The following is a 25,023-nucleotide window of genomic DNA, read 5'->3' on the forward strand; positions in this document are numbered from 1 at the left end:
ATAACTGAGTCCACGGTGGGAGCTCTGGCAGACAACCAGCCTTGGCAATTGGGTCCAGGAGTGGCAGGGACACAAAGTGGAAGCTAAGGAGACAAGAAGGGAGTGTGGTAGGAGCTGGGAGGCTTGTGTGTGGGAGCAGTGACAGCCCGGTCATGTGGGGACCAATGACAACAGAGCTTCTAGGTTAGAGGTTGTCAATTTTGTTCTGAGATGCCGTAATTTAAAACACTCCCTAAGTCAGGAATTGTATGGTGAATACACTAATCAATTAATTAGAAATATAAATCAAATTAATGTAGGTAAAATGAAAATATATTCAGGATTCAGTATGTTTGGATATCATCAAACACAAAAATTTGTAGAGGAACAGTAAAAAAATATGTTGTTACAAGGGGTTTTTAGATCAAAAAGGGTGCTTTTCTAGAAGAAGAAGGAAGCTTATTGGATCTGGGGAGTTGGGAAAGATTTTCCATTCATCCAAACCCATGCATTCGCATCTTCACCTGAAGCTGGGGCTTCATGGCATTCCACCTTCTTCGCAGATCCGACATGGTCTGGAGGCTCCCTCCAAGGTCAAGGGCAGAGACAGGCATAAGAACTTCGTGGAGAAGCTTTACATTGTGAGTAGTCTGAAACAGACATTGACAACTATGAATGTGTTTCCAACAATTCAGCACATGCAGTCACTTCGGTGGTGACATGGTATGCCAAGAAGCTTTTTGACCCCCTGCAAACACTGACCTTGCTAGTGAGGTCAAACGAGGCCCTTCATTTCCTGTGATATTTTTGTTTGTTTGTTTTTTTCACCATGGTAACATATAGCAAACTGCACAGTTTTTACCATTGCTAAGTGTACAATGACATATCATCAAGACATACACACTACCGTGCAGCTGCCAGCACCATCGGCCTACAGACTGCTCTCATCCACCTGTACTGGAACTCAGATCCTGTTAAGCAACTTCCCACCCATTCCCTTGTCCCCTCTTACATCCCTGGGGAGCATCCATTCTGGCCTTTATCTCTATGAATTTGATTCAATGCTTGCAAACAAGCAGAAGCACACAATTTCTGTGTTGGGTGGCTTTCAGACTCTACCACTTCACGTGCATCAGAATTTACTCTTTGAAAGGCAGCCTTTGACATTCCTTTTTGTCTCTTGGTTTTGGTGCTAAGGTTCACACCCGGAGCTTTATGTATGCCAGACACCCAGTCTACCCCTGAGCCAGTGCCCAGCCCACCATCTTACCTTTTTCAGTTTCTCTTTGAAGGTCTCCCACTGTTGCCTCACAGGTTTGCTTCCGCTGGCTTTGAGGTACCATGCCATTCGAAGACGGCTGAGCTCTTCCCTTCCGGTTGTTTGCTTTTCCATGGTGTTCCTCATGACACACATTTCATCTTTAGCATTGAATATCTCATTCTCTTTTGCCTGTTGAATTAATAATCCATGTAATAGCTTTCTCTCCTAAGAGACACATTTTTCTTTCGCATTCAGCTATTTTAGGTGGCAGGGGCTTTATCACACCAGGGCAGGCTCCAGTTTAGACAGACAAGCCTGAGCTGGTGCGCAGAGGCACAGTTGTGGTTAGACCTATGTTCTCTGCTTGCACATCAACAGCAAGATCTTTAAAGACCCCATTAGTATTTTAGTGGTCTAAGAGGGCATCTAATAATAAAATGATAAATTCTGCCATGGTGATTTATAAAATATAATAAATAATTAAAGACGTTAGACAACTACAGTGGGAAAAACTACATTATTGCTTATATATGGCATAAATAAGGTTGGAATGGCTTTGATATATTATTAAGATGCTATTAAAGTATAGAATATTATTCAATGTAATATTAGCTGGGAATTGTGTTTTATAGAAGATAACTACAGTCATTAGTGTACAGTGGTCTGGAAAGGTCTAGAAAAGACAGGCAACTCTAAGACTTGTTGAGGGTTAGCGAGCAGGATACAAGAAGTGATGCTGTGTTCAGCAAAGTTAGTGTTTTGTCCACTCCAGGGGATCAACCATTTGCCTTCAGTCTCTTTAGTAAACATTGTCCTCTTTTTACTTCAGTATACCACATGGAAAATTGTGTGGTCATGCAGTCTAAAACAGGATTACATTACCCGTTTGTTTCAAATGTATATTAAGTCCTGTACCCTGTACTGTTCTCTCATCTTTTGCTTTTTTTTTTTATGCCTTGGTAGCAAGAAGGCTAACACTCGACAGGATTCTCAATTTTCATCACTGCAAACTAATATGCTGGCACATTCATTTGCCAGAAATTCTGGCTAAAGTCAATTAATCTGATTCAGATGAACTTTATATTGAAAAAAATCAATTTCGAGCTTCTAAATACCAGTCACAGAAACACGGCCGACTCGACAGAAAGAGCCAGCTTCCATCTTTCTACTGTAAGCACACATCAACAATGCGCACTCACAAAGCCGCTGCTGCGCAGACAGGAAGAGGGAAAGCATCCTGGTCAGCAATTTCACCCACCGGAATGTCGATCCATCAGTGAAGTTAATTATTATGTAGGCTTAATATTTTATTAATAAGGAACTTATCACGTGACTACTGCAAGGATAACAATGATAGACTGAAGACACAAGACTATCAAGAAGCTGTAGGAAGACATGGGCTGTCTCCAGGAACAATTATGAATTGGGATTTTATAGCAGCCTGTTCATTTGGACACAGATTCAAGATAGAAGTTTGGATCCATTTCTTGCTGCAACCCAGCCCACAAGAAGATAACACTATCTGATTATTTATACAGGAGTGACACCTAACACTTGCTAAGTATTCAACAACTTAGATAAAAAGACAGGATTGCAGGTCAAAGGGCAAGAGGAAAAACCATACAACAGAAACACCTCTAGATGCAGGTGACAGAGGTAACTCTGGCACACGCTAAACACCCTAGATTATTATGGCCCAAGACAGCTTGAAGGTGAAGGAAAACATCAACAACTCTATCTTATTTTATACAACCTGGAATTTCCAGAATTGAAAGGATTTCTAAGATTCAGCAATTAAATGATTATACAAAAATACACAGTGTGCAAATGACTTAATTCCCTTGTAATATAAATTAAAATCACCTAAGCTAGAGATGAAGGGAGTTATACTAAGAGAAGCAAATGTGTAAAAGGTAAAGGATAGACTGAGTCAACGTTTCAAATGGAGAGTAACAATATTTGTATAATAAACCACCTGTAAAAGGTATGAACACAGATAAATTGCTTGACAATATTTTTCTGGTGTTTAAGAAGGGTGGGATCTAATTTATAACTAATGAATGTTTTGATTCTATACAGGCTGATCACAAATGTTCTTCAAACAACACAAGTTAAAACCAAGGAAAAAGATGATTACTAGGTCAAACAGAGGTGGGGTTAAAACCCGATTCTGCCAAGTGAGTTCTGTCCCAGATTCATATCACAGCTCTCAAAAAAACGGCAAATGCCAGTCACCCTTAAACATATACAGAAAGGAGTCTGGAATAGTAGAGGAAGAGAAATGGCCTGATTCTCAAATGGGGGCCACTCGGTATCAGACTGATAAATTTCACATGGACAGTCAGGGTGGTTAGATTCTGCTTACAGAGCACTCAAGAAGAATGCCTCAATTGCTGGACTAGGAGGAGTTTGGCCAAACCATGGTTAAGTGTCTTATAGGGTATGCGGGAGTAAGCACTTCGAGTATCTTAATGAGGAAGTTTCTCATTATGGAACTGTGTGTGTGTGTGTGTGTGTGTGTGTGTGTGTGTGTGTGTGTGTACACAGTGGTGATTAGGGTAAGACATATTGGAAGCATTAACATCTGCGTTTTTTTTTATTTTAACTGTTAATCGATAGATTACTTCAGGAATTAGGTTGTCAATCTTCCTTTCAGACATTGTTGCTAAAGAAGTAATTACAGCTATCAAGGAATGGCTTGTGATAAATCTACAGAATGAAACCCAAGAGAAACAGTTAATAGAGTAGACAGACCCAAATTAGCTTAACAGGATGAATCGTAGGCTAAGGCTGAAGGAAATCAGGCAAGAAACACACAGGCTACGTCTTTATGGAAAAGCTAAAGAGCTGGTATAGAAGCCCTGGCCAGACTGGACATAGGATTTAGGAGGTCATGTAAGAGGCAGTGGCTCACCACTCTATTAAGAGAAGCAAGGGGAGATCACTGTTTAAAGTGTTAGCCTCCTCATGTTTCAACCACAAGAGAACACCCTGGCTGGTTGTAGTTCAGCTTCTGGTTCCATTTCATGAATGGCTTTAGCAAGTAGAAAATTTTGGCAAAGAAGATCAGCCTGAAGGAAGAAATTAAAGTACACCATAAATGATAAATATGTAAATATGCAGTTGTAGAAAAGACTCATGTTAAACATAGCAAGGGCTTTCAACGTTGGGTAGAATTTTGTATGCAAGAAAAATCACCTACAAATGGTTTTGTGCCTGCATTGCTACAGAGGCTCGGAACCAGAGATGAAGAGGGACTTATTTAAGATTTTTAAAACGTTCTTTTTTTAACAGCTAGCATTTTCCCAACAATAAAATGAGCTGTTTCATTGGGAAAAGTCACATGGTTCTGAGGGGGACGTGAAGTAGTCTTGCTGTCAGAATTCTGTAGGCAACTTCAGGTAGATGAGCTGCGTAAAGGTCCTAAGATACTTTGCTTACTTAACTCAGGGTAACTAGGGCTTAGGGGATGCTGAGGGGGGATGATAAAACATAGTGTGAACACAGAGGGAGGGAACCCTGGAGTGAAGAGGCTGAAGGGGGTGGGGCAGCAGGGAGAACACAGGTTGGAGGCAGTTTTAAGTAAATAAAATCAATCTTTGGAAACCTACTATTTTGCAAGCTAATTAAAAATTATAATGGAAAAAAGAGGATCTGTTAAAATGAGAAGAAATTCTCTAGAACAAAGATTTATCACAGTTATTCTCTTTGGTCCCTGAGAATTTTGTAAAGACCTTGCTGTCAACAATGTAACTCAAGACTTTGGGACAGACTTCTAAGGACTCTATATGTGGCATTTGAATCAGAATAGCTAGAATGGCTTATAACTGTTGGGCTTCAGACCCAGTCTAGTGTGAGTGGAACTTTAAAGACCTCCCTCTGCCAGCAGGGCAGATTAATGGACAAGTTGAACTTTTGAATGTACGATTTTTGACTTTGAGGAAAAATACCTACAAAAGGCATTGGCTCACTTAGTGTTATTCTCACCATATTTACTAAGTTAAGGAACTCAAGTCCTAAGTCCTGGGTCACAAAACTCTTCTTTAAAAATAACTGCCATCTCCTCTCAGCGGAGTTGGACCAGTACTTGACTTCAGCCTCGTCTTCACCGGTCGGAGGGACTTTGGTCAGATAAAACGCCTTCAGTCTCTGAAGCTGCTCCTCCACCTGGAACACGGGGGAGGAAGATAATAGCGAAGAAACTTTTTAAGTAGAAAGAACAGAGATTCCACTTGAAGTCTGTATAAAATTAAGCGGAAACTACACTTTTAGCATTCCTTAAATAACTATTTTCAGGTTACTGAAAAACATGAAAATCTGCTTCCGTAACCGACAGACAGGACTTCCGCTGGGTGGCAAAGTGAGTTGAAAAGTTTATTGCCAATCAGAAATATTTATTGTACCCCAGATTGTTTTTATGTACATTTTACAATTAGAATAATTTATTTCAGAGATCACGCGGCTACTCTGTTTAAAACTGAGTTTTATAATTAAAAAGCACATGTAAAGCCGGGTGGTGGCACATACCTTTAATCCCAGCACTTGGGAGGCAGAGGCAGGCGGATCTCTGTGAGTTTGAGGCCAGCCTGCTACAAGAGCTAGTTCCAGGACAGGCTCTAAAACTACAGCGAAACCCTGTCTCAAGAATAAATAAGTAAATAAATAAATAAATAAATAAGCAAAAGCACAAGTAAAAAATCAAGGAATACAAATCAGAAAAAAAAAGTAATTCAGCAGAAGGCAATTCATACTAAGCATATTACAATATTATGATGCATTCATTTTAATGTAATATTTCTATTAATTATTTGAAAATGTAATATGATGTGTTTGAATCATATTCACCACCTACTTCTCTAAGTTTCCCAGATTCAGCCCCACCTCCTTCCCCCTCCCCAGTCCTTTTCCTCATCTTTGCTTTATAAATTTATTCTTCAGAGTCCAATTAGTGATACCCATATCTACTCATGGGCATGGGACCAACCAATGCAACACGGTCTACCAGCTACGCCCTTAAAGAAAGCCGACTCAGGGATATAGAGATGGCTCAGCGGTTAAGAACAATGGCTGCTCTAGCATAGGAGTCAAGTCCAATTCCCAGCACTCACGAGCAGCTCCCAACTACCTGTAGCTCCAGTCATAGTGGATCCTATGCCTTCTCTGACTTCCACAGATAACAAGCATACAAGAGGCACACAGGGGATGCACACCCATACACACACATCGCAATACAATGCAATGCAATGCAATATAATACAATACAATACAGTAATGCTAAAAAAAAGAAAATCGACTCTCCCCCACCCCAGTAGCCACCAACTATCAATAACTCCTCAGTTAGAGGTAGGAGCTCACGAGCCCTCCCTCATCCTCCATGCTAGAACACTGACTGGCTTGCTTTTGTGCAGGTAACCCTAGTACTGCGTTCACAGTGCGGTGGTCCTGCTATGCCCAGAGGACACTATTCTCCTGCTGTCCTCCCTGGCCCCTGGCCCTTACACTCTCTCCTCACCCTTTGTGTCTTGGTAGGGGGTGGGCGAAGTACACACCCATTGGTGGCTGAGCACCCTATTGTACAATTTGATTTTAATCATGATGAACCGAAGCGAAAGGGTACGAATAAGGACAACTTTTCTGTGGGTGCATTAATATTAAATACCTTCATGAGCTAATCTTATTAAGACATACTACTTTGCCTCCCTAGGACTATATTTTAGCATTTGCTAACCAATGTTAGCAGGACTCAATTATTTTAAATTACTCTCCTGAGCAGAGTTAATATACAATCAAATGTGTAACTATAGATTAATAAGTAATGGGGTGATATAGAGTTAGCAGAAAGCATTTGGAACTAATTTGTATGCTTTTTGAATAATATTTAATGACTAATAAGACAAGACTGGTGGAACTCATAAGTTATAAAAGCCAAAAAAACATGGTATGAAATTTCAGGCACAGTCACTATACTTTGAAGATTTTAAGATCACTCTCAGTCAAAATAAACTTAGGACGGCCTGCAGGGTCAAGGGTTCTTTCCTGATTTCCATATTTTTCTTGCCCTATTGATACCTGTCTCCTAAGCGCATAGCGTCATTTCCTGATCTTTCTTCTTCTATTTATCCCTAGTGAACTACATCAAAGGCTATCCTATCCATGGAGGATTTTAAGATACCTTACCAAGAAGTGTTCATTTCCTTGGAGACCAAAGTTATTTCTGTGAGAAGACCAGTAAGCAAACTGTTAGATCAAAGACAGGCCTGTGTATACACAAGCACACTGCGTTATAGGGACGGGAAGGGAACACAGCTCCATGTAAGCACAGAAAAATTTCCCAGCCCATGACATTTCTAGGGTAAGAGGGAAAGGAGGTCTCAGACGGAAGGAACTGGGGTAAAACCCAAGTGTGGAAGTCTTGGCTGCATCGGGAAGATGCATGCCATAGGTGTGGATAGAGTGTGGATTGTTCAGCTGACTGGCAGGGAGTCCAGAAAGATGTTTGTCCTGGGATAAGGCTGGGCAGGAGTTTCATCTTGTTTTCTACTGGAACCAACAGAACTTGACACATTCCCACCCGTTTGATGCAACCAACAGTGGCCAGTGATGAAGAGCAAGGAGAGAGAGGTGTGCAGAAATCTCTGAGGATATCTCAGTAGACATAAGAGAGTGTGGCCTTTGAAACAGGAACGGTAAGGGTGAAGGAGGCCACCATGTTTGACTAGCCGCCTGATGGTGTACACCTGACTTCAGTGGGCCTCAGTCTGCCTCACTTGTAAAACAGTGATGACACAGGTAACTAAGACACAGAAACAAAAAAAAACCAATAAAATCAGGAATTAAAGCACAGGACCTGATTCAGAGTTAGTGCTCATTGAAAGACAGATTAGAGAAGACCCTGAACTCAGGACTGACTAAAATATCTCATAAAGCTCTTTATAAAGAGTTGGGACAATTCTCAAACTAGCATACTTTAATGGTTGTACAAGTCAATAAATACACAAAACATCACTGCGTTGGAACATAGTGAATTTTACGTTAAATAAAGTACACCTCAATAATTTCCATAAACGCTGAAGGAGATGAGAGTAGGCAGCTGAGTTAAACTCGAGCAGGATGAGGTCTGAAAAATATGACATTTCAGTTTCTCATAGTAGGTATCTCGTAAGATTCGCATAATGCCAAAAAGAGCTGACACATGGCAGGGCTGACAGGCGAGGGAACCGAATTGCAGTGGGGTGAAGTCTACAGAGGGTGAGTGGGTGCAGAGGAATGCCATCTTCCCATTCCGAGAGTTTACACTGAAGGGAAGGAAAATGACAGAGAAACAGATTTGGTGAGAACAAGACTAACTATAGACTAAGCCCAGAAAGAAGCAATGGGGAAGGCAGATTTGAGAGCTAGACGACAAAGAAGATAGGCTACCCAGGGAGAGACCCAGGGAGAGACTAGTACTGAGCAGGGCTGGCTATGTAGGGCTGTGTCACTTTACTGGAGCTATGGAGGGGATGGGTGAATGCATCAATAAGTTGAGAAGAAGGAAGTCAAGATAGTGAGCCTCGCCTGTCTTGTTTCCCACCGTGTTTGAATTCCAAAGATGCCAGATGAGATTTGGGGATGGAAACTGAGAATCACCAATGAATATAAGCAAACTAGGGAGCACACGGGGCACCCAGTGGAGAGAGAGAGAGAGAGAGAGAGAGAGAGAGAGAGAGAGAGAGAGAGAGAGAGAGATCCATAAATTAGTGACTTGCCTGGCAGCATCCACAAACAAGCTGAGTAGAGTGTTGGACTGACCAAGCACCAGGAGCTGGTAGGATTTATATGGGGTGGAGGGCAGGGAGTTGGTTTATAAGAGCATATATAATGGGAATGAGAAACCGAGAACGGATGAGAAAAAGAAAAAGTCAGAGGTATAGGGAAGTGACCGATGGGAGCAGCGCCAGGACTAGGATGGAAAGTTCAATCAGGCAGGGCAGGAGATGGAGAGTGGGAGGCTAGAGGGACATGTGGCATTTTTAGGAAGTATCGTTATAAAGCTAAGCTCCATTTCTGCAGAGGATCTCAGACCCAAATGCCAGAGTGGGACAGGGAAGGAGACCCTTCACGCGATACTAAGTAGGGACGATTTTGACCGTGATGACACAGAGAACGAGCATTTGCTTCGTAGCTGCTCTACCGTCAAGGTTGGGTTAGGGCGGAGCCCTGTTAGGACGGTGGCAGGGAGGGGAGATGAGGGCCTTAGGAAGGCAGAAGTGAGACAGCAGAAGCCAAGCAGGCTACTTAACTTTAGACAGCTGTTCTCCCGAGTGGACCCTGCTCCCATTAGCACAGTGCCTGTAACCCTACACAGAAGAGGTATCTGCCTTCGTACAAGGTTCCCTGGAACCAGAACTAAGTGAGGAGCAGCTTCAGACTTCCTTGTGGCTGATGCCACCCTCAAGAAACTTTCCCTCTGAGAGTGGTAATCTTCGCGTGCTGGAGGGAATAGTAGAAATTACTAGAGGCACGCCAAAGTGAAGCTTCAGGCACTTGGTGGCAACACTAGAGTCTTCCAGGCATCAAACAAGATAGGCTCAAGAATGAGTCAGCTACCTGTATCTTCCTGTTCTGTTTATTTTAAATGAGCCATGCCTTGGTCCTGGAGAGATGGCTCAGCAGTCAAGAGCATATGTTGCTCTTACAGAGGATCTGAGTTTGGTGTTCATCACCTACATCAAGTAGCTCATAATCTCCTATAACTCCAGATCCAGGGAATCTGGAACCTTCATCTTACCTCTGTGGGCACTGCCCTTACACCCACACAAACTACACACTCACATATACACATAATTAATAATAATAGCAAAATACCTTTTAACTGCTCCACTACAGTCAGTATTCAAAAAGATCTATGACCTAAATGATGAGTATTGTCATAATATTTTTGCTCTTTATTTAAGATATTGTAAATGTCTATAAGGATGCTCCAAACATGTTATACATTATTTATACAGACCTATTTATATTACTCTAGGTAAGATTACCCACTCTTTGGGATTTTGCATGGTACCTTGAAGAATAAGGGATATATAAGTAAATACAGGCATTGGCAGAGACACAAACTCTCCCACTGGGTGGACTTTCTATGTCCACAGAAAGCAGAAAGATGGACAGAGGCCATCTTGCTGAAGCGGGTCAACATTACACCATACCTCTTCTGATGACTTTCGAAATGCCACATAAGTTTGTAGGACTCGTGACCTGTAGCTGATGCTTCGACCAAGTGTGCTTAATTCTTCTTCTAGGCATTTCGCTTTAAAAGAAAGCAGTGCCCCTTCGTCAAGTTCAAGTTCATTTTTCTCTGCCATGATTTCCGCAGCTGCTTCTAATGTGTGTGCTGTCTCCTAGGGAAGCAGAGCGCACAGGGTCAGGAGCCGACAGGGGAATCGTGAACATCCACATTCCATTACCCTTCGGCACATCCATCTATTACGGTTATTAATTGAACTTATAGTGAGAATTTCCTCAATCAGAAAAAGGCACAACTTTCAGAATTCCAAATAGGAATGAAAGAAGGTCACTAGAAACTGAAAACCCCCTCCAGTCCTCCTCCGGCTCTGGTGAAAGCTGAAGGCCTTGAGTGGTTAAGATAGAGGCCTATGGCCCTGGGGTTCAGAGACTCAGGACCCGGCAGCCCGTTTCCAGATCCTGAGCTGCGCTGTGCTATGACTCTCCTCGGCCCTTGGAGGAGCTCTTGAACTCTTCTGCAAGCCTGGCTCTTAGCGGTTGAACTTTCAGCTCCAGCTTTTACTTCCTCCCCACCTCTGGGTTTCTCGGGAGTTTTCAACTTTCTTAGCTACAGCAATTCCACCATTGGTATTGCTGTGGAACTCTTGGCTGACTTATTACAACTTGGGCTGAGGCCAGGTCGTCCACCTCTAGGCCCTCCCTGGACCTCTTCAATTCCACCATTACTGCTGCTGCTGCTGCTGTTGCTGCCACTGTCTCTGCCACCGAGGCTGAAAGCCCCAGTGGTCTAACCTGCTCTTTACACAATTAATCCAGACTGTTCTACCCATAATATAGACCACTAGCAAACTGAGAGATCTCTCAGGAGAGGCATTTCTTATGGCCTGCTGTGGCAGCACAGGGCACATCATGAGGGAAGTCCCCTCAGACTAAGCCCACCATGGCTGCAAACAGCCTGTTGGCACTGGAAGGAAAGGGGCGTGGCCTGTTGGTGCGTGGACTCTGGTGTCATCAGTGACAGCCTGGATATGTGTGCTTTCCTGTTCCACCAACCACAGCTTCTACAAGGGCCAATCACAAGCCTCCTATAGGGACAGCCTCCCAAGCTTTCTGCTGAGTCGCTAGGGGAGGTCCTCTTCTTCCTTAGTGAGAACTGCTATTGCCAGGCTCAGAAATACTAGGGGGCTGAGGGGAGGAGAAGTGAGGTACAGAGTCCTTTGGGAAGCTCTGGGTAGGGCCATTGAGGGGGCACCACCCGAGAGAGGTTGTTCTGGTGATGCTGTAGCTGGAGTAGCAGTGTCTAGAAGAGCAGCTCGCAACCTTCCTGATTTCTGCGACCCCTCAATACAGTTCCTCGTGTGGTGGTGACCCCCTAACCATAAAATTATTTTTATTGCTACTTTATAACTATAATTTTGCTACTGTTATGAACTGTAATGTAAATATCCAATATGCAGGATATCTGACATAAGACCCCTGTGAAAGGATTGTTTGACCCCCCCCAGAGAGGTCCCGACCCACAGGTTGAGAACTACTGGTCCAGAGCCAGGCCTCCAGAAGCAGAAGTCTGTGGCCTTAGCCACAGTCCTGATTGCTGTGTTCTTTGTGTATCTGTTTTCCTCAAGGTATTCAGGAAGGGCTCAACGCAGCCGAGATTTCATGATGGCCATTTAGCCAGCAGCCAAAAGAGGAGCTGTTCAGCTGACAGCTCCCCCATTCAAGGTGGCAGGCCGCAAAAAGAGTCTGACAGCCCCTGTCAATCAAAGGCTTAAACTGGCCCAGCCCCCAGTAGCTCAGCCTATTTGAGGGGAAAGTAAACAATAAAAGTTGCTTACAATAAAGACCTGTCATAACATTAGCATTCTTAATGGGATCTAACAGCGCTAGCTCAACTCCTAGCTAATTGCCCTTAGGGAGAACTGGTCCTTCTGATCCCTCTCAATACATTACTTGCATATCTATTCTGACGGTGTATAGACAAACTTATTACTGCCAGTTACATAAAAGCGCAGCACATGGAATTATGCACATCACATATAATGCTTGCTAAGTAACTACGTTATAGTATATTTACTATACAATGTTTTCATTGTTAGCATGTTCTTCTACACATATGAAAAATGTTCTGCAACAGAGTAGCCTGCTTGTGCTGGTCGCAGCCTCAAACACGGCGTTGACGTTTCTCTGTTGCATCGAGGAACCCTGCCTAGCGGCTGACTTGCTATGTCCATGCCTGTGCAAGTGCATACCGTGATGTTGGCACAACAATGGCTGAGTCACGCAAGAGCACATTTGTTTCTCAGAGTGTCTCCGCATTGTCAAGTGGTACATGACTAAGAGCCACAGAAAGAGTCCTGGAAATTTTCCCGAGAACAAGCAAGGAATCAAGCAGAATTAACAAGGAATTTCCGTGCTCTCCTTGGATACCTTCCCTAGTTAGTGCTTAATGTGCTTTCCAGGGACCCCACTGGCTATATCGAATCACATTCACAAGCCCTGTGCTGTGACAACACTCTGCAAAACAAAAAGGAGCATGGGATTTCTCGAGTTCTCTCGTGGGTGGGCCTCTAAATTGAAAAGGAGAATGCCGCCAGACATGGCTTAAATATTTCAAATGTTGTTGTTTTTGTTTTTTTTTTCTAAGTCCCATTCTAAAAAGAAGAAAAGGAAAACAGGTGTGTCTGTCTGCAGTGAGGGCACTATGCAGAGGGAAGTCTGTGGGGACAGGTGTGTCTGTCTGCAGGGAGGGCGCTGTGCAGAGGGAAGTCTGTGGGGACAGGTGTGTCTGTCTGCAGGGAGGGCGCTGTGCAGAGGGAAGTCTGTGGGGACAGGTGTGTCTGTCTGCAGGGAGGGCGCTGTGCAGAGGGAGGCCTTCTGTGGAAACCTGAAGCTACAGGGCTTCTCCTGCTGAAGCAGATGAGCATGAGCTGGGGGACGGCCCTCACTTTTCTGAATTCCTTCGGGCAACCTGTGGGTCATAACCCTTTCACGGATGTCATATGTCAGATATCCTGCATCATATATATACATTACAATTCCTAACAGTAACAAAACTACAGTTATGAAGTAGCAACAAAAATAATTTATGGTGGGGGTCACCACAGCATGAGGAACTGTAGTAAAGGATGGCAGCATAGGAAGGTAGAGAACCGGCTGGGAGGTGGTGGCGCATGTCTTTAATCCCAGCACTCAGGAGGCAGAGGCAGGCGGATCTCTGTGAGTTCGAGGCCAGCCTGGTCTACAAGAGCTAGTTCCAGGACAGGCTCCAAAGCCACAGAGAAACCCTGTCTCAAAAAAACCAAAGGAAAAAAATAAAAAAGGAAGGCAGAGAACCATTGCTCTGGCAGGAATCATGAAATCTAAGGCTCAAAGACAGGTGTAGAGTGGGAGATGCTGCCAGCTGGGGGCGGGGTACACAGTGTTTGAAAATGGAGGGTGAAACAAGGCTGTGGTTCTGATGTCTCGTCGAAGAGTACAGTGACAGGTATCATGTCTGGATATTCTTCAGAAAATCGCAAGTAGTCTTAGAGAGGAGCTTTCCCTGCCACGTCTGGCACCTAGGAAGAGTTGCTAGTATCGCCCAAGCAAAAAACAGATGCCAGAGACTTACCTGAAACCACAGTTGCAAAGCGTATACATACATGAACAAATGGACAGGAAAGCACACATCATTTAGAGGTATACAGTTCTGCGGTTTTCTATGCCATTATCAGTTCTGCATTAATTTAGAATTGCTACTCTCAAGGGAGCTGGGATTAAGCTGCATAACTTTGAAAAATATTTTTAAATAATTATTTATAACATTATGATCCTAATAATAACTTTCAATTACCTTGGCTTGGATATCCAATTCCAGATATTTATTCAAAATCTTCTCTGACTCAGAAGGGCTGGAACCGACAGCCAATGTGTTAGAAAGAACTGGCCTGATTTCCTGAATTGACATTTCCACCTTGAGGAACAGAGAATATATTGAAGTCTTAATAATATATACTTATGTATAGGTGTGTACATATAAGGAAATATTATTTCATACATTGCCATTGCATTTTAAGTGTGCATCGATTTTGAACTAAAATAGCTTTAAGTATTGAAGAATTTCATATCTTGATAATGCCCATCTTCATGTGATGCCATACTTGTGACATTTGGGAATACATTCTTTTATTAACAGCAATGACTGTGAACTATTATCCATACACATCTTTGAAGAGCTTTCCTATATTACCTACAAAACATGATAATGCAACATATTGGCAGAGATGAATTCATCTCTAGGTTGAATGAGACCAATCTGCTGTCCTATCTGAGCAAGCATTCTAAATAGAGGTGTACGAATCCCCTATGGGGTGTTGTGTTTGAGGCTGAGGAGACACCTTGTCCAAATGCTAGTGAAAGCAGGGACCTACTCAAATCATTTCGCTGTTGAACTGAGGGAATTGTGATTTGATCTTTGGTTCACAAGAGCCAAAGGCTAAGGTGACCCAGCAAGGACTTCATTCCACGCAAGTTGCTTGCTTCATCCCCTTGCTTTCTGGAGAATGCACTTTCCACAGCTAGGAAGATAAGAAGCAACTGGTGTTTACATTCCTGCTGGGCTTTCCACCATCACCGAACCAGCTTGACTCTCAAGCTACGAGGCATCCAACACCACAGCTGTGTCTATGCCCAAACTCCCCCCCGGACCCAGGTAATAGGACACGGCTCACAGTCTCAGGCTACTGGATCAATAACAGATGGGGAAGTCGTCTAATAGATGTTCTAGAATGCCAGGCCCTATGAAGTCTGTTAACTCTTCTCCTGTACGTTCAAGCACATGAGTCCAACGTAACAAATGAGAAGGTCACTGACCACGTGAGACCCAGCCTCTGCAGCACAGTTCCCTACCATTGTGTCTCCAGAGGGCACGAAATAAAAGGGTCCCATGAGAAGCTACTGCATCCCTCTGCAGAGAGGAGTCTCCCACGGATGCTTGTATGTGGATGACTATGCCTCTTGCACCGGTTTTGTTCAATAAGTATGAGGACGACAATTTTTTCCCCCAGAAACACAAAACCCATAATTGTTGATAACTATCTGTCTGTAGTTCTCCTGTTCAGTCGTGCCATGATCATGACAGCTAGTATGGGACTGTACCTAGAGTCATGCAAAACAAGGTCCCTCCTCTCAGTGCATGTTTGACGGGGCTAACACAACTGTGGAGTGCATGTAACTTTGTACTTATACACATTCAGGACTGGGGAGGCAGATTACATTAGACGTTCATTAATGGTAACCTGGGGCAGGGGTGGTTGATGAGCAACCACGTGTTCAGTTCTAAGACCTACTGCATAATATAGAGGAAGTCTGAGGAGACACACCCCACTCTCCCACTGTGCTCACAGTTGGACACCATACTGAACACAAAATAAAAGGATGACATTTTATTTTATGAAACTACCTTCCTTAGGGCGCCTTCCACGGATGCTGCTAATTGTTGTTTCTTAAGAGCATACTCCTTGTGCGCTGTACACTGTTCGCCGAGACGGTCCACATGCTTCTGAATGCACCCCATCATCTCCTGGATACCCATCACCTGAGAGCTGAATGGAACATGCCAGGTGTTAGTTCGCGTGACCTCGACCTAGAAGCCCTGACAAGAGGGAACATTTGAAACCAGATATGCTCTTTCAGGTGCAGTGGGTTGGTCCAAGCTACTGCTTTAGGATAACGGAAGTTGCGTAGTTATCATCCTGGTACAGCAGGCAGCAAAGTCAGAGTACGTTCCCTTTTTTCAAGTCAGTCCGTCCCGGGGGAAGGATGAATTACGGCTTCTGTGACAGGTCTAATCTTTTCTAAAGGTTTACTTTTTAATATTTCTGTAAGGTACTTCAAGAATCTTAATGGTAAACGGCACAGTATGCTTACCAAGTTTTCCTGGGGGTATCATTTAAAAGCTTCATTTATTTCAAGATGCTCTTTGAATAGGAATGTGAGTCAGTCAATTAACAGAGCATTTGCTAACCCAATAGGGTAAAATATTTATATATTTTGTTCTCAGTGGTTATGAATGCTCAAGGCTATATTCACTAGATAAAAACCTAGTTATCACTAGCAATTAAGTATCAAACACACTCATCCATATTTGATGTCTCACGTGATCATTTTTCTAAGTTGCATTGACCTAGGAAACGACGTGGCAGGAGGGCTCACAGAGGCACGCCTTTCTAACCAGCTTTGAGCTGGACTCCAATTGCTCCCATCTGTCACAGGCTTCCTCACCATTCCCAAGATACATAAGCATGTTGGCAAAGCAAGAATACTATGCACAAAGTGAACACTTCCAAATTGTTCAGCCTGTTCCTAACACAGTACCTTGCCCCCTATCTTAGAAATACGTTTTCCTTCAAGTACTAGCAAAGGTGAGCCAGATAACTCTCTAACTATCCTGAGAGGTTTTGGGGGAAGAGGGACCTGGGGTATTTTTGTGATTGTTGGCACATTTGTTAGATCTTGAAGCTAAGTCCAGATTTCAGGAATTTGAGTCAGTAAAAATAAATTAAAATAATAATAAAATAAGGACAAGCTCAGAAATAACCAAGGGGTGCAGTAATGTCGCTGGAGGGATTATAAGGATGCTTCCGAAGTGAGGCCCACTTGGATGTGTCCTGTAGGTACATCGAGGGTCCCAGATAAGCATAATTGTGAAATATGATATTAAACCATTATGCAAAATACTGTTCCTGGTATGTAATGTCCCTGGAACACTCAGAACAAATAGTTTTATATCTAAATACTCATAATCAGTGAAGAAGATAATAAAGACATCAGGAGATTTATAGATATAATTCTGACAGAAGTCTACATATCCCGTAAAAGCCGTATCCTGGCAATATGAGTTATTTTGACTAAGATTTAGGCTAAGGTGTGATGCGCTAATAAGGCCTGTCAAGTCCAGCTGTCCTACGAGCAACATGTTCTGAGTTTTCTAAAGCACGTTGAAATCTAGAGTAAGAGGTAGAGACAGCGATCATGTAGCACTGTGGAAAAACACAGAGGAAAAGGTAACGGAAGGGATAGGTAGACACGGAGAGAGGAGACGAGAGAGAAGAGGCAGAAAACACCATGGCAATTTGAAAATTATTGGTAAAATTCAGAAACGTAAAGTAGAACTTGATAAAAGAACTGCATCAACCAAGATGAAGGATGCTGACTCCTACTTCCGGGTCACCATGTGGCTCCCCACCCCCAGCCCCAACACGCATCCTACATCCATTACAGCTGGGCATTCTTCCCCTACAACTATGAATTTTAAATCTGCTACTCCTTGGGGTGCAGCAAACAAGCCCAGCAAAGAAGATACTAGTCACACTGCTCTTTGGTTCCCAGCCAGCTTTATGTGTGTGTGTGTGTGTGTGTGTGTGTGTGTGTGAGAGAGAGAGAGAGAGAGAGAGAGAGAGAGAGAGAGAGAGAGAGAGAGAGAGTGTGTTTTAGGGTGTATACGAATTTACATGACTATAATGGTTTTAACTTTTCCCCCAGTACTTTTCCCATCACAGACTGACAGAAGCAATATTTGAACATTTGAGCCTGGGTATATGATCTTTTAGGTCTTGGGTCAATTCTTTTTTTTTTTCTATCTTCCTGCATTTTTTTCTGAGTGTGTAGCACACAGGATAACACAGAGTGGAGCATGTTCCCCCGGACTTTCTTTGGTTGACTGCTGCTGACCTGCATACAAATAGACTGACTGGTTGGCAAGCTTCTTCTGAAATTGGTGGCTTTCTTTAGCTAAAAACCACATCTGCATGTAGTCTGAGAAATGGTCACTAGGGGGACATACTATCTTGTTCAAATTGCGTGCCTTCCAGCACTGAGAACACAAAGCAAGAAAACAAACACACATCAAGCACCATTTCCGTAAAAACAGCACCTTCTGCAAAACCATACTTTTAATTTTGGTGGATCACAACCAATAAAATAGGATCTGTCTGTTTCTGATTTTGGTTTTCAGTCACCTATGAGAGTCTCATTTGGGGATCTTGCTTCTTATCAGTCAGTGTATCTCTTATGCTGTAAACTCTGTAAGGAGAAGAGCTGGAGGCTTTACTTAGTCCTAGAATCCATGTACCCTTGGGCACACAGTGTCATAATAAAGGAAGATTAATGCATTTTTTTTTTTTAAAGTTGAAGACAGAGTCTCAGCTATCTGAGCCTCAATCTTCCTATGCAGCGTGGGGACCTTGAACTCTTGACGCTGCCCTCTCTGTCTCCTGAGCACTGGGATTACAGGTACAGGACACCATAGCTGGTTTATGGGAGGCTGGGAATCAAACTCAGAGGCAGAGCCTAACTGTTGTTTTGCTAACTGGACTCGGCATCAAACTGCATTCTAAATCCGTTTCCGGATTGGTGCTGCTCTCAGCCGCCCTCAGAGAGTTTGCCCTTTGCAGTGGGCCGTAGTAATGTAAAGGCTCACAAGTGTCAAAGGGCAAAGAATAGGGGATTGTGTCAGTGAACGACCCTAAATGGGACGTTACCCTCTCTAAAGCTCAAAGAACATAAACATGGCAGAAGGAATGAAAGAGCCAGAGGATGGAGAGGGTCTGTAAAATGGTGTCTTCAGGGCCTGACAAGGCTACAGCATTCATAAACCCCCTCCAGGTAGCTGTGGGTACCTGCAGAAAACCTACTTACCATCGTGCATTGGCCATCGTGCAAGGCACAGAGGACTCTGAGGCTGCACCTCTCACTGAGGGGTGACACACAGTTATGGGGTTCTAGGGAAGGGTTTATCATTTTCTTCAGTGCTATAGTATACTTTCTGTTCACGCTCAGTAAAGAACTCCCTACTGATGCTCATGTGGGTCGCATTAAAAAAAAATCAAAGTAGGAGAGAGGGAAAGGGGTATTAGACACAGAGGAAGGGAGAATAGAAAGGGTAATGAGGACAAACATGACAAAAATTTAATATACAATGTATGAAACTGTTAAAGAATACAAAAACTTTAAAAAGGGAAAAAAATAAAATACCAGAAATCAGATTTGTTTTAGCACCACAGTAACAGTATCCGGTAACTTGTGAACACACTCGCAGCCATTGTCAGCTGTCTAAGATGCCTAGTGTCTTTTTTGGTGTGTATGTGCTCTTACCTTGAGCTTCAAGCAGTTTTAACATGGATAGTTTTGTCCAGTATGCACTTCCCTCGTCTAATAAAGCTTTACGAGGACAGTCTGAGTCACTGTCCACCATTGGGGTGGAGAAGCTGCCCTGCTCACCTAAGCTGGTGTCCTGTCCCATCCTGTCCCCCTCCCCGGCAACCCATCTCCACCCCCCCCCCCCCATCCTCAGAAAGCCACCTCCCTCTGATTGGGTGCTAATCTCTTCCACTTCTCATTCCCAGCAGGAATATAAGGATAGCAATCAATCCCATTCCTAATCCCAGGGCTACACCCGCCTTTTAGGCTTCCTTAAGGAAACCCTGATCTGGAGATGACAAGCAGCCTAGACATCATCATTTTTGTTTAGAACCCTCCATGCTGGTCCTGATTTTCAGTCCTTGAAAACAGGGATGGCACACATCCTAGCCATTTCTTCAGTGCCTTAATACTCATTGGCCTGACCAAAGGAATCTATGGCTCCCCAATCTGCTAGCTATTCTCACACATGTTGAAAACAAATGAAGATAAGTTTGTCATTCACAAGGAACAAACGGCTATCACACTACAGCTGGGTTCGACTAAGGGTGGGACAAGACTTGGGGGCAGCTAAGCAGATCTGATTGATGCAAGCCATGGCGCCCTGTTACTCTGTTTCCACTCTAAAGCACACCGCCTATGTGTAATGCGGAAGGGAGAGGGATGACCAACGGGCTAACGATCTGTGGCCCTGGATCACACTGGAAAGATTGATTGACCTTTGGATCTGCTCTGTGAGCATGGATTTGTTGACGCCTATCAGCAGTGTGAGCACGAGGCACATCAGATTATTCCTGATCTTGACTTTGGCGTTCCAATATCACAGATGCTCAGACACATCGGATTGAGAAGGCTTCTTCAGACATTTGTTAGAAGTTCCATCATGGGGGCATTTGAACCTTTGTTATTTAAGTCAATTGAAGGGAAGAGGGAATAAATGCTTGTTTTGTTTTGTTTTTTTTCCTTCAGAGAGGACAGACATGTTGACTTTTGCTTCCGGAATAGACTGCTCTGTTTACTGTACGGCAACAGTCACCCTGTCTTCGCATCTGTCGCAAGTGGGGGCTGGGGGAGGGGGCAAATCCCCAAGTTAATGCATTCTAATGACTCATGCCGAAGCATGGCAAGTTGCTCGCCACCCTTCCATAAATTACTACGGCAGCCCATCTGGAGCAGGGGCTGAGCCAGATGGTGAGCGCTTGACAGCGTACTCTGTCTCAGCAGAAGGGGTCAGCTGACCGCAGTTTTCTTTCCGTGAATGGCAAATGACGCTTAGAATATGGGGTGGGGAGGGTCTCCTATCTTTAGCTTGCTGCTCCCTTTAACTGAGACCTGGACAGCGTCCTTTCTTATTTGTGACTATCTTCATTTGGGGGAGACGTGCACCATGTCTATTTTTTATCCCTATTTTGAAGAAGGGTTGTTTGTACTACAAATGTGAATAGCCTATCTTTACATTATTTTCGATGATTTGTTATATATTTTGAGGCTTTTTCTCCACAACACACATACACACACACACACACACACACACACACACACTTTGAACGTACATAGTAATGAATACAGAGAAGGCAAGCAGGAAGTGAGGCTGGATTTACAGTACTCCTGAGTTCTGGCCAGATTCATTGCTATAAGATCATAGGGACCAACATATGTGTGCCGTATCAGGGATTCTACATGAACTCAGACATAGAGATGATATTTTTTCTCTTTGCAAAAGGAGGTTGAAAAATACTACACCCTCCAGCCACAGGGCTGTGGAGTCAGACAGAGCAGAACAGCCAAGAATTTCACTAAACCATCTGCTAGCTTCCTGATTATACTTCCTCTACCACAAATCCTCTGGGAGAGAGTAAAGCAAACACATAAAGAACAAATCCCACCCATACCGGGTAAGAGTGTAACCATTTTCCAAACGAGCAAAGCAAAGCAAGGCTAAGACCCTCAGCCGTGATCAGAGAAATGCACTCCAGCTCAAATGAAGTGATCTGAAAATAAACCTACCCAAAGCCAAGAGAGGTAAAGGGAAAACCATTCCTCAAATGAAAACGCAGAAGACCCTGTAACACACAAGCACCCGACCCTAGAGAAGGAGCTCTTTGCAACCAGTGGCTGTGGAGAGAAGTATAAGCCCCCTCATAGGTTCTCCAGTCCCAAGTGGGCATCCCTAAATACATGTACATATATATACAACACTGAATGGAGTCAGTAGGTTGTTTGCACAAGTGTGTCTCTGTCTGTCTGTCTGTCTGTATATGGATATATACATGTAACAATAATTATAGAAGAATAGGTCATGAACTTGATGAGCAGTGGTGGGGTATAAGGAAGGAGCTAAGAGGGAGTAGAAGGACTGGGTGGGTGGAGAAGACATAGATACAGTACTCATGAAAGAAATTCTCAAAAAAATTAAATAAAAGGAAACTCCAAAACAAAACAAAACAAAATACTCAGGAATAAAACAAAATGAGATTAAAAAAGAATTGATCAGAAACCCCAGAAATGGGAGTAACAATTACTACAACTAAGAAAAATCAATGAATGAAAACAAAGGGGGAAACTAACAAGAGAGGAAGGCAGCCAGAGGCATCACTGAGAACACAGTACAAAGCATCAGAGGCATGGGAGAGATGAAGGCGGTCCTACAGACAGACTGAGAGACCCTGGCGGACTGCCAACAGGAGCCTGAGAGAGGGAAACAAGAATCGTATGAAAGCAATGTTCAAAAGGATGATTGTTGAAATTTATTATAACTTAGGATGACACAGTAAGAGATAATCAGATAAACACAGATATTTGGGGTCATTTGGGAAATATCCAGCTGCACTTTAATATACCTCTTTCCAGTAAACTTTCATTTTGTATTTCCCCACCAACACAGTTAGTATTGCACTGTGCATGAAATCTGAGGCTTGATTTTACCTATTTATGTGACTCTATCATTACACAATCTTCCCTGAATTCATTTTCATATGGGTTGAGATTGTGCTGTTACATCCTTGCCCTGACACTGGCCAAATACTGTCCTACTTAAGGAAAATACTGGGGTTATCTTTGGGTTGGCATTATTCTGGCCAGCACTGCACTGAGCACCTCATTCCTTAGTGTACCTACTCACAGCTCTTTCTCCACCTTTCCTTCCTGAACCCCCTAAGCTAAGAGAGCTCCTCAACCAAGCTGAGCAGAATTTCCGACCTTCAAGTCAGCCTTTCCTCTGTTGTCTCTGCTCTTCCCAAGCCTCTTACCCACCGGGATTCAGGCAACTTCATGGCACATCATAAGAAAGTAAATTTGCATTAGAGTGACTAACATAGATATTTGATTAAGAAATAAATTGATAGACATCCCTTTAATGCAGTCTACGTTTTGTAATATATTCTGTACTAAGAGTTTCAGAATGAAAAAAAAAAAGCCATTGTCCTCAACAGTGTTTGCTGAGTGTTAACAGGGTGAGACTGCAAAGGTACCATTCAGTCAGCATCTCAAACAAGCAGCTGATTGCAGACACGAAGGTATCTGAAGAGCAGCTAAGTTCAAACTGACCTAACTGTATAATTTCCCAGATTTTAGTATCTGACACTTACTGCCTAACTTTGTCATCCAACTCAATTAAAACCATCTACTTGTTTATGCTGTTTGTTTTGTTTTGTTTTTTGAGACAGGGTTTCTCTGTGCAGCCCTGGCTGTCCTGGCACTTGTTCTTTAGGCCAGGCTGGCCTCGAACTCACAAAGATCCACCTGCTTCTGCCTCCTGAGTGCTGGGATTAAAGGTGTGCACCACCACATCCAGCCCCAAACAAGTTATTCTTAAATTCTGAAGTGCTTGGTGGAACTGTTATAGGACGCAACCACAAACAAATCTGTTAGGCAACAGAAAGTGGCTCTTATTTTCTTGGGGAGCTGGCATGGCCTTTGCTTTCTCATTTAGGGTGAAAACAGAATATTTTTGCTATGATGCAGCTTTTCTCTGATATCATACCTGCTCCAGATAGCTCCAGCTACCTACTGTGTCAGTGTCAAGAGAGGAAGCTGAGAGCCTTCCCGGGTGGTTGTCCTCCTGTAACTGGGGGACACAGACACACATGCAAGGACTAAGGAGTGATGGGGAGCAGCGAGGAGGGAACGAAAGGGGTAGACACGCGAACTGCAAAGGGGTACAAAGTACTGTGCTGTGGCTGTGCCGTGGCTGTGCCGTGGCTGTGCCGTGGCTGTGCCGTGGCTGTGCCGTGGCTGTGCCATGCCTGTGCCGTAGCTGTGCCATAGCTGTGTCATGCCTGGGCCGTAGTTGTGCCATAGCTTTACCATAGCTATGCCATAGCTGATTGTTCTGGCCATCTTAGCCTGAAGATAAACTCTTCCCATGGTTCCTTCTCTTGGACTCCTTCACTCGGCCTGCTCTCGTCTCTGTTCAGAATCATGTCCGCCTTCTCTGAAGCACTGTGTATAATGGCCTCTGTCCCCAGGGGGTTCCATTTTGCTAACGCACATACAGTACATGTGTGTCTTCTTGACTGGATGCCAGTAGGTTTTTGCAGTTCTGTGACAGGTTGGTGTGTCTCTGCCTGGCCTTGAGGTCATGGCCATTTCCCACACAATCAGTTTTTAAAAAAAACAAAACAAAACAAAGAAAACTACAGGGAAAGTGAAGCCTGAGTTGGAGAGAGAGAGAGAGAGAGAGAGAGAGAGAGAGAGAGAGAGAGAGAGAGAGAGAGAGATATTCCTCTTGAACATACTGGAACAAAAGAAAGTCCATGACCAAGCCACCAGCTTCCTCGCCACCAATGCAAGTTGAGCTGAAAGAGGAGGAGAAGGACTGATAGCTAGCCATCGAACGGAACAACTCAAACAAGCAACCCAGCCGTCCACATCCTACAGCTATAGCAAGCTGTTGAACATCCCTGTGCCCAGGTTTTATTCTGCAAAATGGGGGCAATGATGGATCAGTGTACACCCTAGAGTGCGATCCCTAAGTCCACCAAGAGTTATGTAAAGGAGAGTGTTTCCTCTGATTTGTAAGAAGTCTGTGACATAGCTCCACTCAGTTCCCGCCATGTTTCCTACTCTCCTCCCTGTCTTGCCCACCTCTCCTCCAGCCACCCTGTCCTTTCTGGTTCAGCACTGTGTTCTTTGTGGGGTCCACTTAGCTCCCGGGGAATGCATGGGAGCTCTTCTTAGTCAGTCCTCCCTTGATCCCAGAGCCTGAAATAGTTCCGCCACACAGACTTTCTCTACCACATCCTACCCAGTAGCTCCTGCTCCAAAGGACAGCTCACTTACAGATTGATTTGTTGGTTGGCTCTCCCCACCAGAATGCAAACAGCCTGAGGACAGACATGACTTTAGACTTGGGATCACCTGCCTAACAAACCATTGAACGT

At 43.7% G+C, this 25,023-nt stretch overlaps 1 protein-coding gene across 4 annotated transcripts in view; it reads right to left on the minus strand.

The window, feature by feature from the left end:
* The window catches only part of Ccdc141 (coiled-coil domain containing 141), a 137,823-nt gene that overhangs the window by 32,654 nt on the left and 80,146 nt on the right, over positions 1-25,023 (minus strand). For all 4 annotated transcript variants that reach the window (XM_087900092.1, XM_087900091.1, XM_087900090.1 and 1 more), the window contains 6 exons: positions 15,906-16,047; positions 14,298-14,417; positions 10,429-10,620; positions 5,228-5,407; positions 1,250-1,429; positions 504-629 (listed from right to left, as the gene is read on the minus strand). In XM_087900092.1, coding sequence (XP_087756218.1) covers positions 504-629; positions 1,250-1,429; positions 5,228-5,407; positions 10,429-10,620; positions 14,298-14,417; positions 15,906-16,047 — 940 coding nt within the window. The remainder of the gene's footprint in view (positions 1-503; positions 630-1,249; positions 1,430-5,227; positions 5,408-10,428; positions 10,621-14,297; positions 14,418-15,905; positions 16,048-25,023) is intronic.

Source organism: Myodes glareolus, chromosome 21 (assembly GCF_982192425.1).
Source record: "Myodes glareolus chromosome 21, mMyoGla1.1, whole genome shotgun sequence".
In the NCBI taxonomy this organism is placed as follows: domain Eukaryota; kingdom Metazoa; phylum Chordata; class Mammalia; order Rodentia; family Cricetidae; genus Myodes; species Myodes glareolus.